This window comes from Prionailurus bengalensis, chromosome A3 (genome assembly GCF_016509475.1).
Source record: "Prionailurus bengalensis isolate Pbe53 chromosome A3, Fcat_Pben_1.1_paternal_pri, whole genome shotgun sequence".
Taxonomy (NCBI): domain Eukaryota; kingdom Metazoa; phylum Chordata; class Mammalia; order Carnivora; family Felidae; genus Prionailurus; species Prionailurus bengalensis.
The window spans coordinates 133,513,716-133,530,989 of NC_057354.1; the positions used below are offsets into that span (position 1 = coordinate 133,513,716).

A 17,274-nucleotide genomic window follows, 5' to 3' on the forward strand; every position below is an offset into this window, starting at 1 on the left:
ACACAAATACAAAGACACAGACTGAGAATCACCAAGCTAAATGTCTTTTCCTTTCAGTGGAACACTTGAACAAGGCTCAGAAAACTAACCATGAACAAATTTTTAGCAGTTAAATTTGAAATTACTAATTAATGAATTATACAGATTTTCAAATCAGTTATCTTTTTGAGGTTTATTTATTTACTTTTGAGTGAGAGACAGAGAGAACAAGCAGGGGAGGGGCACAGAGACACAGAATCCAAAGCAGGCTCTGACAGCTCAGAGCCCGACACGGGGCTCAAACCCACGAACTGTGAGATCATGACCTGAGGTTCGTGGGTTCGAGTCCCACGCGGGGCTCTGTGCTGACAGCTCGGATTCTGTCTCCCTCCCTCTCTGCCCCTCCCCTGCTTGTGTTCTCTCTCTCTCAAAAATAAATGAACGTTAACAACAACAACAAAAAACGATGAAAACCCCATCAACCTTGAGTGCAGGCTAGTTCTGAAACTAAAAACTTGAGACAAACAGGGCTCCTAAGGTGGTAGGAACATCTTCTACTTTGTAAATATCTCCCTGACTTTACTCAAGTTCAGTTCCTCCACCACACCTCTGGCAAATTAGCTGGGGTCTGGAGTGCGGACTGGAAAAACAGGATGTGTCCTCTTGTCCCCAGGCCTCTAAATAAATTACCACAACCCTCCAGTCACGGAATGAATAAGTCACAGGAAGAAAACGTACAGCATAGGGACTACAGCCGGTGATATTTTAATAGTGCTTGTAACGGGGCGCCCGGATGGCTCAGTCGGTTGGGCCTCTGACTTCGGCTCAGGTCATGGCCTCACGGTCCGTGAGTTCGAGCCCCGCATCGGGCTCTGCGCTGACAGCTCGGAGCCTGGAACCTGTTTCGGATTCTGTGTTTCCCTCTCTCTGCCCCTCCCCCGCTCAAGCTCTGTCTCTGTCTCTCTCAAAAATAAACGTTAAAAAAAAATGTAATAGTGCTGTATGGTGACAGACGGCGGCTACGCGTGCGGTGAGCACCGCGAAATGGACAGACGTGCCGAACCACCACGCTGTATACCTGACGCTAATGTCACACCGAACGTCAACTGTACTCAAATTTAAAATTTTTTTAAATTAAAAATAAAAATACGTGATCACAACCCCGCCCAATCGGAGAAACAGACTAACGTGCCTTTTCATAAAGATCCGTCTCTCAGGAAGGCCAGCCTGTGCTTCGTGGACACGTGACCCACACGGGCACTTCCAGCCCAGATCATCCTCCCGTCAGACCCCCTATCCCCTGCCTTCCGGCTTCGGGTGCCATCTCCACCACAGGGCCACCTCTCGGTTTTGGTGACCAGTCCGGAGCTTCTTCGCTGCCTCAATGACCTACTTCCACTTCCTGTCCCCGCGTCTCATCCAATGCTCCCTGCGTGGCGGGGTCCCACATTTGTCTCGCTCCAAACTAAGGCTGCCTTGGCCATGCTGGACTATGGTCAGAGTGAGAGTGCCAGGCAAGTTGCCTGATAGCTCTGTGCCTCAGTTTCCTCATCTGCAAAATCAGGGTAGTAATAATATGTACTTCACAGGATGGGCCTGAATAATCAAGGAGTTCATAAAATACGTAAAACGGGGCCCGGTACATCATGAGCGCTACCACGATTATGATTTCTTCTTTGTCTCTTCCAGGTTCAGTGCCGGCTGCAACCATACCCTCCTTCCTTGTGCTGCCCGTGGACGCACACCCCCGCAAGTCCAAGTGCACGAGGGACTCGTCTCCTCTCTCCTGGAGATGGAATAAACGGGGACGACACAGAGGCAGCACGGGGAACCCGCCTGCAAACTTGCTTCCCCTCTTTAAATCCACAGGACCTGCTCCTGCACAACTGGTTCTAAAGTGGAGCCATTTCTGGTTTAAAACTCTAAGGTTCCCTGCAGATCACTCGTAGGGACCAATATTCTAAATTCAATGCAGATGTAAAATGTTACGGTCCTGTGCAAGCTTGTTTATCTGCATTTCCAATCATCCATTCGCTTCTGGCTCAATGCTTCAAAATCGGTACTTCACATAATTGTGTCTTCATAGCACCTACTTCAGTGTTTCGAGGAACCGGCGTGAAAAGGAGGGCAGAGCGGCAGCGAGCAGAGCCCAAGATGACACAGTGAGGAAGAGGCTGCCAGTTCGGTAGCTCCAAGCCGGAGACTGCCGACTGTATGGCCTTGGCATCCGTTCTGTCTCCCCGAGCTGTTTGCTGAGATGTAAAGTTGGGATGACAGCGAACCAGACTTATGCAGGGGTTTAGTAAGGATCACAAATGTCTCTCGAATGAAACCACAGACGATGTAAGGTGGTGAAGGTTGGGAAGGCTGTAACAATAATTCCTTAAGTGGGTAAACAGACGATAATAGTTATAGCTAGGATCCTGCAAACCTTCTGATGAAGAACAAAGAGAAGCTAATCTGAGCACTATAAACAGTGATAAAGACTCCTAATTAAAGGGACAGAAGCCCTTCCACGGGAGACATCTGAAGACGGATCTAGAAAAAGACTAATAAGCAAAGCACTGAAAATTGCACCTCTTGAAACAAGGTAATAACTTTCTTCGCTTTTTCTCAAAAGCAACATAGTATGCAAATAACAAAAAACATTTTTTTAACTTGAGATTACCTAAAGGTCTCTACGTAACACTTCTAAAGTTCAGTCTTAACAATATACCTATTGGCAGTACGCACACCTCACACTATAGCTGTCTTTTCAGGATACCCGAAAGGATTAGAAGAAACCACGTGAGGAAAATAAATTATGACAAACGGGCAGAACAAAAACTAGATGCCACTTTTTAGAAAACTCCCAGCACCAAATAATAAGTCAGGAAAGGAATACAAATCACCATACTGTTTTTGTGTCTTATTAGTGACCACCAAGTAAAAAAAGAAAATAACTTGCCTCTATAGCAAAGATTCCTTTGTCACGCCCATATAATTTCATCTCTTCTGGAAAATGCTGAAAAGCATTTACGTAAGGAACATGTCCCTCTTCAACAAATCTGTATTTTGGAAAAGAAAGCTTCAGTAAGGAGTACGTACTGATTCCGCAAAGTAGACAAAAGGGCCGAAAACATCGTATTTCAAAGACAAGGTAAGACTCAGTTGAGAACGTCGTTTCTGCCACAAGATGATCAATCTGAAAATGTCAACGATTCTCTGTGCCCACGTGTGGAGAAGGCATTCAGCCAATTATCTAACGATCTCTTAAGCTCCTAAATAGATTAAGTCTTTCTAAGAAGTATGTGTCCTACTTGTCAACTCACCACCAGGCTTGCAGACACGGCATATCCTACCCCCTGCTCCCCTCAAAGGATTAGCGTCTGCTCTTTTACGTGTTTTTTGTGTTTTTTTTAATGTTTGTTTATTTTTGAGAGACAGAGGGAGACAGCATGAACGGGAGAAGGCAGAGAGAGAGGGAGGGAGACGCAGAATCGGAAGCAGGCTCCAGGCTCTGAACTGTCGGCACAGCGCGCGACACGGGGCTCGAACTCATGAGCTGTGAGATCATGACCTGAGCTGAAGTCGGACATTCAACCGAATGAGCCACCCGGGCGCCCCAGCATCTGCTCTTTTAAATCACTTCCTCAGGGAGACCTTCCTGGACCCATTTTCCTCATTAGAACAGCTCCCTTGTCTACGCTCCTGTCACCAGGACCTGCCACTGGAAATAATTAAGGGAAGGGACCTTGCCCATTTGCTTATCACTCCACCCCAATGTCCAGTACCCGGTAGCCGATCAAATATCTTGAGTAAATTATTGAGTTGAAGAAAATCGCACCTATATATGTACATAAATACACACACATATTTATTTACAACTCATTCATTAATTCAACAGAAATTTATCGAGAACTAAAACCCAGCATTATTCGAGGCTGTGGGCACATAGCAATGAACAAAACAGGAAAATACGCTTGTTCCCGAGGAGTTTTATGTCCCGTGAAAAGAGAGGACAAACAAAACAAACAAACGGAATCTACAGTCTGTCAAGTAGGAAAAGATGGTAAGGAGAAAACCAAAGCAGGGACGAGTGCAGAGTGAGGCCTGGGGTCTTGCAACCTGGGCCATATATACGTATGCACCTGTTAGACTTTTAAAATAGGAAAATGGTTAAGGAAAAGAAGATAAAGACAGGAATAAATTAGTATACAAATGTTTTGGGTCAAAGTCTCTGCTGTTGCTAGAGCTAACCTGACATCTTTAGCCTTTTATGTGTTAAAGAATATTGATTCAACTTTAGTTTCAGATTAAAAATGTGATTTAGGGGCACCTGGGTGGCGCAGTCGGTTAAGTGTCCGACTTCAGCCAGGTCACGATCTCGCGGTCCGGGAGTTCGAGCCCCGCGTCAGGCTCTGGGCTGATGGCTCGGAGCCTGGAGCCTGTTTCCGATTCTGTGTCTCCCTCTCTCTCTCTGCCCCTCCCCCGTTCATGCTCTGTCTCTCTCTGTCCCAAAAATAAATAAAAAACGTTGAAAAAAAAATTTTTTTTAAAATGTGATTTAACTTTTTAGTCTACTGAAAGTTGAGAATTAAGTAGTATGTAAAAACGGTGCTTTGTGGGGGTGCCTGGGTGGCTCAGTTGGTTGAGCGTCTGACTTTGGCTCAGGTCATGATCCCACGGTTCATGGGTTCGAGCCCCACGTCGGGCTCTGTGCTGACAGCTCGGAGCCTGCTTCGGACTCAATGTCTCCCCCTCTCTCTGCCCCTCCCCCACTCGTGTTCTCTTTCTCTCTCTCTCTCTCTCTCTCTCAAAAATAAATAAGCATTTTAAAAAATGGTGTTTTGTGGAGTTTAATGATAAAGCAGGCTTCTTTGGAGCAGCTCTATAGGGAAAACCACCCTCACCTAGTGTTCCTTCCTTTCTTTCATTTACAAAAAGTGCTTGTGCATAGTGATCGGTATTCAATTATTTTGGAACTACATTCTTGGTTTTTTATATACAGGGCATATTACATGCTTATCATTTTTATAACTATGTAGTATTCCATGATGTGAATATATTCTTAATTTATGTAGTCATCCCCGCTATGTGATAATACATTTACGACAGCCCTGGGTGAGGGTTAGTTCAGAGGGAATAAGACCTGAAGAGCCCCCACCATGGTCCTAGCAGGACAGACAGATGGCTGTGGATGAGCCAGTACAGACAGTGCCGCAGTGTCCTACAGAGGCACACGCTCAGTGCCGTAGGAGCACAGGAAGGAATATAAACCTGACCAGGGGAAACCGAGACATCCACACAGAGCAGGTTTTGGCCATCTGGGGTTTTAACAATCTTCACCATTTACAAGAGTGCTGCTCATGACCTCTTTCCAAGTTTTGTGGGTTTTTAATTTTTTTCTTTTAGAAAAATATAGAACTTTTCCAAAAAAAGAGATACTGAATCAAATCTCTGAACAATCGATTTCATCTTGGTAAGTATATCAGATCGGTCTCTGAATCAATCCAGGAAGCTGACGGAGGAATTGCCAGAGACCAAAAGCCTCCCATATGCCCCTCCTGACCACGTTCCCTGAAAACAGAGTCTCTATTTATAATTGGGAGGTGGTATTTTCCAAAAGTTTTAATCTGTGACAGGTTGGAAGTTTAACAAATTGGTTCTCCATCACAGATCATTTAAGAAGTAATGCATCGGCGTTAAGCCGGGTCCACCTGCAAAACATCCGGAGCCCATGCACCGTGTTCCATTTCTGTTGCCACCACCCTAATCCAAACCACTGTCTCTTGCTTGAAATATAGCAAAAGATCTCCCAGTCCCTCTGCTTCCACCTCTGCCTACCTAGAATCCATTTTCCTCAGAGCTGCCCGAACGGTTAGAAAACGTCTCCCCTGCTAAAATCTTCCAGGGGCTTGCTATCACACTTAAAAGCCAAATTCCTAATGAGTGTGGGGTTTCCTTCCAGAGTGACGATTATCCTCTGGAAATAGAGGTGATGGTTGCACAACCTTGTAAATATACTCAAAACCCCTGAATTGCACATTTAAAAGGGTGAACGTTATTGTATGTGAATAATACCTCAATAAAAAAAAAACCCAAACTCCTACCCTGGCTTACAAAGATCTGGTCCCTGCTTATTATCTCCCTGTCCTCACCCTCCTACGACTCCTTCAAATTCTTACTCCCGTCACGCGGGCCTCCTCTGCTCCTTAATCACACAGACCGTGCTCTTGCTTTGGGCCTTGGCACTGACGACCTCCCTCGACCTGGAGTTCTAGTATTTCTGATACTCACTGCTGCTCTACTCCCATTCAAAGTGCTTCTCAGTGAGGCCTTCCCTCACGGCCAGTCTACAGTAGCCATCATCTGACGGCAATCTTCCACACAGCACTTCACTCATCATTTTTCATTTATTTCAATACTCATCTGTTTCCTCCTCTGGTCTTGAACTTCACGAGAGCAGGAACTTGTTCTGTATGGCTCACAACTGTAATTCAAGGGTCTAGACTCTAGAATAACCCCTACGTCGAGTAGGTATTCAAGAAATATTTGTGGAATGAATGCATGTTGGCTATTTTTATTACTATTGTTATCGCTGGGGTAGTAGGCAGGCTTCTTTAAAGGCCGCCTTAAGATTTATGAATTTATTCTAAGGAGTACGGATGCTGCTAAAGGATTAAACCAAGCAGTGACACGTAGGACGAGTATAAGAAATATGGGTACTGGGGCCAGGCTAGTAATGTATTTCCTTCAAATCAATGTTCTTTAAATATTTTTCCAAGTTTGGCAGTAGTTCTCCAGCTTTAGCATCCATGAGACTCCCCAGGATGGCTTATTAAAACAGAGGCTACCAGGCCCTACCCCCAGAGTTTCTGATCCAGAAGGTTAGAATGGGTTAGAATTTGGTTAGAATTTACATCCCTAACAAGTTCTCAGGTGATGCTGTTGCTGCCGGTCAAGGGACCACACTTTGAGAACCTGTGACTTGGAGCTCCTTCTCTGAGAAAAATAGAGAAAGAGGATCAGTGGCAGCTATCTCCTTTCCTGTTGCCCCAGGTAATTAGGCTCGGTTCCCAAATGTGTATGTCCCACAGAGTAAAATAAAAGCCCTCCAGCCAACTAGATCCAATCTCCTTGAAGGTACTTCAGAAATCTCCTTTAAGGGAGGGGAGGGAGGAGGGAGAAAGAAGGAGGGAGAGGGAGAGAGACAAAGGTGTAGGATCTTGCCCCCATCCTTCCAAACACATATAATATTCTCCCTAAGAGGAATTACCGGTGAGTACTATTTTCTACATCTTGTGAGATCTCTAGCAGTCTTGTTATTCCCTTATAGATTGCCCTGGGTAGCCGGACGGCCCCTTTACTCAACTGGGTAGCTGGACAGCCCCTTTATCCAACTGGGTAGTTGGACAGCTCCTTTACCCAAGTGGGTAGTTGGACAGCCCCTTCACCCAACTCTAGCGACGTGATTTGATTGTTGTTTCTGGGTTATCGAAAGGAAAATAGAGAGACTGTAGACACGGGACCCCCTTGGGAGGTTGCTAAGTAATCCACGTGGATTCCAGAGGGGATGGGGAGAAATGTGGTTTCAAGTATGACTGACAGGATGTAATGACTGACTGCAGACGTGGAGAAAGGAAAGAGTCAAGGATTCTGAGGTTTCTGGATAGGAAGAAACGGAGTGCATGGTATTTACGAAGGAAGAAAACATGGAGAGAGAGCTGAATGAAAGACGAAACTCTTTCCACCATGCTGATTTTGAGATACCGTAAAGACACCCCAGTAGTGTCCAACAGGCAACTGTATGTATGAATAGACGGGTCTGACCCTCACTAGACAAGTCTGGGCTGCAGATATAAATTTGGGCGGCGGCATCATCATATAGATGGTAATTAAAGCCTTGAGAGAAGATGAGATCACCCAGTGAAGGCATATGGAGCAAGGTGAGGTTTTTAACTTAACAGTAAAATTCACTGAATAATGGACTATCTGCATGCGGAGTTAATCACCCCTGAGAAAAGCCTTGTTATTTGGTTGATGTGGCCAAACTCAAAGGCACTATCATCATTTACTGGAGGCATTTTATTTAATCAAAGGGCCTAGTACCGATGATGGTGATGAAGACAACGAAACAATAATAACTAGCATTGAGTTCTTATTATGTGCCAGGCACTGTGGTGAGTGCTTTTCGTGGACTGCTCATTACTGGAAGTGGTTACAACTCTGTGAGGTAGATATTATGATTATTAGCTCCGTTTCACCAGTGATGAAACAGAGGCAAAGAAAATTTAATAATTTACTCAAGGTCACATATAAGTGGCATAGCCAGGATTCAAACCCAGGAGTCTGGTTCTAAACCTATGCTCTTAAAATCACTCTACACACGGATTAAACCTAATGCTATTGTTTAGAATATATATATATAGGGGGTGCCTGGGTGGCTCGGTCGGTTAAGCGTCCAACTTCAGCTCAGGTCATGATCTCGTGGTCCGTGAGCTCCAACCCCGCATCGGGCTCTGTGTTGACAGCTCAGAGCCTGGAGCCTGCTTCGGATTCTGTGTCTCCCTCTCTCTCTGCCCCTCCCCTGCTCATGCTGTCTCGCTCTCCATCTCAAAAAAAATAAATAAACATTAAAAAAAAATAGAATATATATATAAAGCAAGAGAGATATTAACACGCTAATGATTTTGGCACATCCTCTATTTAATGAGAAAGGCTTACACACAATGCCCTAATTTACTCATTAACTATAAAACACTGTAAATTGTCTTGAAAAATGTAAATACTGGCCATTTACTAACAGGTTTTCCTAATAGTTTTGTTTTCAATTTATCTTATAAACACAGACAACCTATATTTTAGCTTTTGACGGCACCAATGTATGCGTTGGAGTAACTGCTAGTAACCATATTCGCCAACGTAAAGGTCCTCTGTTCATCTTCTCTCTTAGAAATGCAAAATACTTAATACCACTACTCAGGTACTTAAGTGTGACTTTTCATCTTCAAAGCATTCTACTCACAGTCGATAATTAATTTTCCAACACACCGTGTAAGGTAAATACCATCATTTCACTTATATAAAGAAAGAAACCCAGGAGATGAGCCGCCGGCCCAGGGAGGGTTACAGTTCAGAATTGGAACCCAGGCTACCCAATCTTTCCGTTCTCTTCCTCAGTTGAAGCCTCCTTGACAAATTCAAGATATCCAAAGGCTGTCCCCCCGTTCACACAGATAATCAGCAAAGACATCATCCTACGAGAGGCCTGGCTTACCTCAAAAGATCTGAGAGAGTAACTGTCTCTCTCTGCCACAGCAGTGACAGGTAGCAGAAGGCAAGTGTCCTCGGCACCGTCATCTTCACGATCCCCTTCTCCTTTCGTAGCGAATATTCCACTCCATCAAGAGATCCAGAACAGATGGATGCTGTTTCTTAAGAGATAAATGGAGATTTTTTTTTTTTTAAGAGCAAATAGCTATTTGGACAGCCAAAGAAGAAAAACCACAAAAAAATCCGAAGAGGCATTTTCAATATCTTAAAATCAAATTATCATTGATACAATCTTTACAAAGAGCAACTGGCAAAAAAGAGCAATGATGGTTTAGAGAAAATTGGCTAAAAAGGTTAACAATTGTTGGTTCTTTATGGGAGTGGGATGGGCTGAGATTCTAAAGAGGGACTTGACCTGCTTGAATGTTTTCATAGTGAACTGGAACAATTTTTCAGAAAAGTAAAAGGAAAAACAATTACAGAGCAAAGCAAAGCAAACAGTGTGGAAGTGCTTTGGTCCAGGCCCCAAGCTACGTGTCCCTTTTGTGTGAGGGGCTCTCCGAAACACCAGCCAGGACAGCACCTCCGCCCACTCCCATCCTCCAGGCCCCCTTCCCCACAGGACGTTATCTGTCCTCGCTCCTTCCTTCAACACTCCCTCATCTCATTCTTTGTGCCCCTGTTCTAGGTCCGGGGAATGGACAGTGAACAGGGTCGCACATCGCTTGGAACTTAACATTCTAGCAACGGGAGATGGTTATTAAGGAGAAAAAAAAAACTTGCAACTGACAGACGGTGGTAAGGGCCACACAGGAAAACGGCAATGCAGGGGCATACAAAGTGATGGGAAGACAAGAGACAGGTGCTACTTTACACGGATGGTGAAAGAAACCTCTGGGGGAAGGTGGCATCTGAGCGGCGACGTGAATACATTCAGACAGGAAGTCTTGAGGAGCTCAGGAAGAACACTCCGTTCATCAGCAGGAGTGGACTCAAAGGAGCAGCAAGGAAGCCAGTGTGGCGAGAGCACCGCGCGTGAAGGGAAAGTGGTAGGAAATGATAAGGAAGAAAGCGATAGGGGCGCCTGGGTGGCTCAGCTGGTGAAGTGCCTGACTCTTGATTTTGGCTCAGGTCATGATGATCTCACGGTTTTTGAGTTCGGGCCCCATATCGGGGTTCCACGCTGTCAGGAGCGGATTCTCTGTCTCCCTCTCTCTCTGCCCCTCCCCTGCTTGATCTCGCTCTCTCTCTCTCTCTCAAAATAAATAAATATACACTTAAAAATATTTTTTTAAATATCACGCAGGGCTTGATAGGTCACGTTTTGTATTTTGGACATTATTCTGAGTATTATGAGGAGTTTCTGGAGAGTTTCAAACAGAGAAACCACCTGATCCCACTCATGTCTCTAAAAAGCTCTCTCCGGCTGCCGCACGAAGAACGGAGCTGTCGGAGGGCAGGAGTGGACACAGGACACACCAGCCAGGACAGAGATGACGGGCACTTGGGCTGGGACAACAGCACTGCAGGTGGTGAGAAGTGGTGGGAATCCGGACATATTTTGAAGGCAGAGTCAGAAGAATTTGTTGATGGACGGAACACGAAATAGGAGAGAAAAAGAGAAGACAAGGATGATTCTCAGAGTTTGGGCCTGAGCAACAGGAGAACGGAAATGCCATCTACTGAGACAAGGAAGGCGGCAGAAGTGCAAGTTTGACGAAAGAAAATTAAGGTTTCGGAATTACACGTGTTAAATGAAGGCCCTACTAACTGCACAAATGGAGATGTTGAGTAGGCAGATGAGTATAAAAATCTGTAGTTCAGAGAAGAACCTCGAGAGAGAAATTTCCGAGCCGTCATGATGCAGCTGGTGTTTAAAGCTGGAAGGAGGAGGGGCGCCTGGGTGGCGCAGTCGGTTAAGCGTCCGACTTCAGCCAGGTCACGATCTCGCGGTCCGGGAGTTCGAGCCCCGCGTCAGGCTCTGGGCTGGAGCCTGTTTCCGATTCTGTGTCTCCCTCTCTCTCTGCCCCTCCCCCGTTCATGCTCTGTCTCTGTCGCAAAAATAAATAAACGTTGAAAAAAAAAAAATAAAGCTGGAAGGAGGGTAAGTAGAAAGCGGGACTAAGAACGACCCCCCAAAGCCCCACTTTCTTGGATAAAACTCTCCAAATTACTCCTCAAAATCCTTTTTTCCAACTCCTATAAATCCTCTCCTCATAGCATTTATCAGTAACTGAACTTTTTAATGAATGTGTGCATTTATTTTCCAGCTCCTCCCACTACAATCTAAGCAGGTGGCTGACCTTGCTTGTCACCGGGTCCCCAGGGCCTCGAGCGGGCCCTAGCACAAAGGAGGAACCCAATAACTATTTGGTGGCAAACAGGCCAGCAGTTCAAGACTGTCATCCTAGTGAAATGATTTTTAGAACATGCAAAGACTCAAGGTCAGGGCACGTTGTGGCAGGACCGTCTATAATATGAAGCAAATTAAAAACCACCTAAGTGACACGAATAGAAATTTAATTCCAGGCAATGGGATACTGCATGCGAATTTACTTAATGCTTCTGTCGATGGTTCTCAAAGTAGAGTCCCTAGACCAGCTGTTGGGCAGCTCAGTCAGTTAAGCGTGCGACTCTTGATTTCAGCTCAAGTCGTATCTCGAGGTTCATGAGTTCGAGCCCCGCCTCCGGTTCTGTGCTGACAGGGCGGTGTCTGCTTGGGATGTTCTCTCTCCTCTCTCTCTCTCTCTCTCTCTCTCTCCCCTACCCCATTGCTCTCGCTCTCAAAATAAAATAAACTTAAAAAAATATATATTTTTAATAAATAAAGTTTATTTAGTTTTGAGAGAGAAAAAGAGCTCGTGAGCGGGGGACAGGTCGAGAGAGAGAATCCCAAGTGGACTCTGCACCGTCAGCATGGAGCCCGATGTGGGGCTCGAACTCACGAACCATGAGATCATGACCTGAGCCAAAGTTAAGAGTCGGACGCTTAACCGACTGAGCCACCTGGGTGCCCCAGCAATAAAATTGTAAAAGCTGGAAAGCATATGGACAGGTGATTACTGCCCTGGCAGCGTCGAGAAAGCTGGATTCAAAACCAGCGATAGGGAGAACCACAAACCGATGTAACTTTTCCCTGGGGACCTCTAAAGAAAGCTCCAGAATCGGTTAAATCTTGGAAACCGGGTGAAGGTGGGTCTACCACCAGAAAGATTACTTGAAAGTCTGATTGAGAAGCAGTCAGACACTCAGAGTCATGTGCCAACCCCATCTGGCAAATGCCTGCGCCTTCCCAATCTGGGCAGAAAATTGTTAAGTTTCTTCTCTGGAAAGAGTAAAATGAAGGGTCTCTGGAACAGGGCATATATCAGTCATACATACAGTTGAGAGCAGGATATTATGAAAAACAGCAGGGTGAAGTGCAAGTGTACATATTGAGTGCTGAGACAGCCCCCACCCCCACCCCACATTCCTCTCAGGCCTTCTTCCCACCCAGTTCCTAGAACAGCCAGGATTACACCCTCCAAACAGATGACTCAAAGAGATTTCTCTTGAAAATCCTATCAGCTCAGGGGGGAAAAGATTTAAAGATGATCATGCTGGAGGCCTGCGAAGCAAATAATCCAGCTAGATCATGCACAGTGCAACTAGCAAAACTCACTATGGATACGAGGCTTTCACTCAATTTTTCAGTCTCTTTAAAAAAAATTTTTTTAATGTTTTTATTTATTATTTGAGAGAGAGAGAGAGAGAGAGAGACAGAATCTGAAGCAGCCTCCAAGCTTTGACTGTCAGCACAGAGCCCAATGTGGGGCTTGAACTCATGAACCGTGAGATCATAACCTGAGACAAAGCCGGGTACTTAACCGACTGAGCCAGGCGCCCCTTTCAGTCTCCATTCTTAAGAAGACCAGCCATATTAGCCTCATACATATTTGAAGAAAACCTCTAATACAAGAAGCAGAGGACAAAACAAGTCGAGGTCAAATAGTATCACTTATCATATCAATATCCTCAGGAAAATAAGAAAAGATGCTTCACAAAAACCAGGGAGTAAACCAGGAAAGATGAAATAGGGTCAAGGAAGTAAGGAACTTAACAAAAGGTAAGAGCATCTTCAGGATGGTGGTAAAGAGATCCCAAAGACAGCCTTGTCATACGTTTAGGGATATTTCATTGTAGACAAGGGTGGGTCAGAAGCTCCACCAAGACTTCTTCTGAAGATGAAATTGGCAGAATAGCTAAGAAATTGAGAGATTTTCAGAACTTGGAGGAAGTGTGGAGATACACTAATAATAAATTATAGATTAGTAATAAGTAACTAGAAAACTAAGCAAGTGACGACAATTATCAACTCTGAGGAAACCAAAGGATCTATGAAAAGTATAATCATAGCAAGTTACATAGCTCACACTAAATGCTGGGCTAGGAAAAAATTATAATCGTATTGGAAGACAGAGAAAAAGAAATGCACGATCGTGTGCTGGTGACTACATGGGGAAGGTACAGTGAGAAAGGTGTGAAAGAGCCAAGATTTATCTTCTGTAGTTGGAATTTAACAGCTAACGTCCAAAAGCAGAAATCAAGATGTCATACTATAAGCATATGCTATAGAGATATGGAGGTTACAGCGGCGCCTGGGTGGCTCGTTCGGTTAAGCATCTGACTTCGGCTCAGATCATAATTTCACGGTTGGTGAGTTCAAGCCCCCCATCGGGCTCTGTGCTGACAGCTCAAAGCCTGGAGCCTACTTTAAATTCTGTGACTCCCTCTCTCTCTGCCCCTCCCCTGCTCACGCACTCTCTCTCTCTCTCAAAAATAAACTTTTTTTTTTTTTTTTTTTTGCGATATGGAGGTTGCAGAAGAGCTGAAAATGAATGTCTCTTCGGAAGAGCACATTTAGGGGAATAACAGACTACAATTTTTTTCATATCAAGCATTATAAATCTATTTGAATTACATGCATATAGAATTTTGATTAAAAATTTAAACAATGTAGAAATAGTTTACATTTTCGCAAAAACAAAATACTACATCTCCCTTTCTCTCTATGTGTACATGAATAAAAAACTTTCTGGAATGATCTACAGCAAAGTAGTTTGGTTTTGGATGGCACAATAACTGATGATTTTCTTTGTGATGCTCTGTATTTTATAGTTGTGAAATAAAGGTTGTATTAGTAGTCACTTTACATGTAGAAACTAAAAATAAAGCTCTAAGGATCACCATTTACTAAAAGCAAACACCAAAACAAAAACTCTTAACATAGAGAAATAATCTGGGGCGCCTGGGTGGCTCAGTCGGTTAAACGTCCTACTTCAGCTCGGGTCATGATCTCACAGTTCGTAAGTTCGAGCCCCACATCGGGCTCTGTGCTGACAGCTCAGAGCCTGGAGCCTGCTTCCCATTCTGTGTCTCCCTCTCTCTCTGCCCCTCCCCTGCTCGTGCTCTGTCTCTCTCTCAAAAGTAAATAATGAACATTAAAAAAAATTGTTTTTTAAATAAAAAAGACATAGGGAAACAATCATGGTACCCTAAAAGGCTTGGATGACTTCAGACCTAGTCCTGGGGACAGTGGCGTTCAGGCCCGCCTGAAAACGTGGAAAGGAAACTCCAGAGATCCACCGCGGCCCAATTATTCTATGATTCTAACTTCTTTACTTCTTTGGACACAAAAAATAACTTGTCTGAGATCCGTGTCACTGTGCAGTCCAGCAAGTAATGCAGATATGCTGATAAAAGGAATTTGCTCTTTAGGGGGAACAGACTTGCAAAGAAGCAGTCCACACAAGAAATGCTTTGTTAAAAACCATATGTAATCATACAACCCAGACTTCCACAATCCCTAACACCAGACGATCTGGAAGCAATCTCCCAAAGAACTCTGTCAGCACACATCAAGATTCTAGTAATCTATAATAAGAGCCTGGTCCGTTCTCTGAGGTCTGTTTTCCACCATGTTTATTTTATTATTATTATTTTTTTTTTTTAGTGTAGTGTAGAAACAATTAAAATCATGAATAAATGTGTTGGGGAAGGTCTACACCTGTTACCTTCAATATACTCCTTACCTATTTTAAATTATGGAATTAAATCAGAAAGTGAAACTCACACACGATACGATAAATTTTGCTTCAGTCTATGATTAGAAGTCGGATATATCATCTTTGACTCTTACCAATCTTATCATTTCGCTAAGACCTATCATTTCTCTGCTGCAACTTTTCTTTGGAAATTCTGAGCCCACACGTACATGATCTTTATGAGCTTCGTTCTTTCCGGATCCACTTATCGTTCAACACCCTTTAAAAATGACACAAAGGGGCGCCTGGGTGGCTCAGGCGTCCTACTCTTAATTTCGGCTCAGGTCATGATCTCATAGTTTTGTGAGTTCGACCCCTGCATCAGGCTCTGCGCTGACACTGAGGCACCTGCTTAAGATTTTCCCTCTCTCTCTCTCTGCCCCTACCCCACTCGTGCTCTGTCTCTCTCAAAATAAATAAATAAACTTAAAAAAAATTTTTTTTTCAATGTTTATTTATTTTTGGGACAGAGAGAGACAGAGCATGAACGGGGGAGGGGCAGAGAGAGAGGGAGACCCAGAATCGGAAACAGGCTCCAGGCTCTGAGCCATCAGCCCAGAGCCTGACGCGGGGCTCGAACTCACGGACCGCGAGATCATGACCTGGCTGAAGTCGGACGCTTAACCGACTGCGCCACCCAGGCGCCCCAAACTTAAAAAATTTTAATAAATAAAAATCACATAAAAATTCTCATGTGGAGACAATGTACCTTTTTAAAAAACTGCCCTAAGATTTCATTTAATTTACCTTTCTCCTAGCCATATGATTTACCAAGTCATTGCTTCTTGCTAGGCCACATTCCTTTTCTTGAAATACGAAAAGATTGGACTAAATTATTTTTTTAAGTTTTATTTTATTTTGAGAGAGAGAGTGAGAGAGCGAGAGAGCGAGAGAGCGAGAGCGGGGGAGTGAAAGACAGAGAGAGGGAGAGAGAATCCCAAGCAGACTCTGCACTGTCAGCACGGAGCTCGACTGGGGGCTTGAACTCACGAACTGTGACATCATGACCTGAACCGAAGTGGGATGCTTAACTGACTGAGCCACCCAGGTGCCCCTGGACTAAAATTTTTTTTTTATATTTATTTATTTTTGAGAGAGAGAGTGCGAGCGAGCTAGGGAGGGGCAGAAAGAGGGGGAGACACAGAATCCGAAGCAAGCTGCGGGCTCTGAGCTGTCAACACAGAGCCCTCCACGGGGCTTGAACTCACAGACTGTGAGATCATGACCTGAGCTGAAGTCGGAAGCTTAACTGAGCCACCCAGGTGCCCCTGAACTAAATTATTTTTAAGGTACATTACCAGCTTTAAAATTCTAGGTAGTCTGATTCTCACTTTTACCTGACTGTGATGCTTTGCTGATGGGGAAAGGCTTCTGAGCAAGGCCATCAGGCTGAGACTCTGTTCCACTTTCAACAAAAGAAGGGCAGCTGAAGTCACTCAGCAGCTCAGGCTCGCTCTCCCAGTCTGAATGACTTTGGTTATCTTCTAATACCTATTTGCAAAATATACATAAAATTATTACACAGGAACTGAAAATGCAGTTAATTTCCACGAGCTTAACCAAGTCCTGCCCACCTGAAACACCATAAGGCAAACTACTCCAGAGAACTGCAACCATCTGCCAGGTTCCGAAGACCAAAGGACCTTACCCTCCACCAGGTGTCCCCTAGCAGCTCCTGGCGGTGCTCCCGGAGAAGGGCTGCAGACAAGGCTAAGCAAGGAAACAGGTTGCCAACAGACGCATCAGGCTTCCTTCTCCCTGTGACCAACATCTCCCTTGTAGCTCTAGCAGCTACACCAATGGGCACGTCGATAATGACCCCATGCACAATGCTGGCTTATCTTCACTGAGCCTACCTGGGAATTTGCGCTTTGGATCGACGATAATGCCATTTCTCCTCCCTGGGCTATCCTTTCTTCTCTATCTCTCCAATCCGTTATTTACTCTGTCATGCTGT

The 17,274-nt window shown here is 44.5% G+C and overlaps 1 protein-coding gene and 1 non-coding gene across 2 annotated transcripts in view; one reads left to right on the top strand and one right to left on the bottom strand.

Moving 5' to 3' along the window:
* The window catches only part of TAF1B (TATA-box binding protein associated factor, RNA polymerase I subunit B), a 71,466-nt gene that overhangs the window by 35,351 nt on the left and 18,841 nt on the right, over positions 1–17,274 (bottom strand). Inside the window, exons 6-8 of the mRNA XM_043604553.1 lie at positions 16,655–16,808; positions 9,239–9,395; positions 2,927–3,026 (exon numbers count right to left, since the gene is read on the bottom strand). Of these exons, the coding sequence (XP_043460488.1) occupies positions 2,927–3,026; positions 9,239–9,395; positions 16,655–16,808 (411 nt within the window). The remainder of the gene's footprint in view (positions 1–2,926; positions 3,027–9,238; positions 9,396–16,654; positions 16,809–17,274) is intronic.
* On the top strand, positions 4,591–4,675 carry TRNAQ-UUG. The gene has a single exon. It is a non-coding gene; the product is annotated as a tRNA-Gln (tRNA).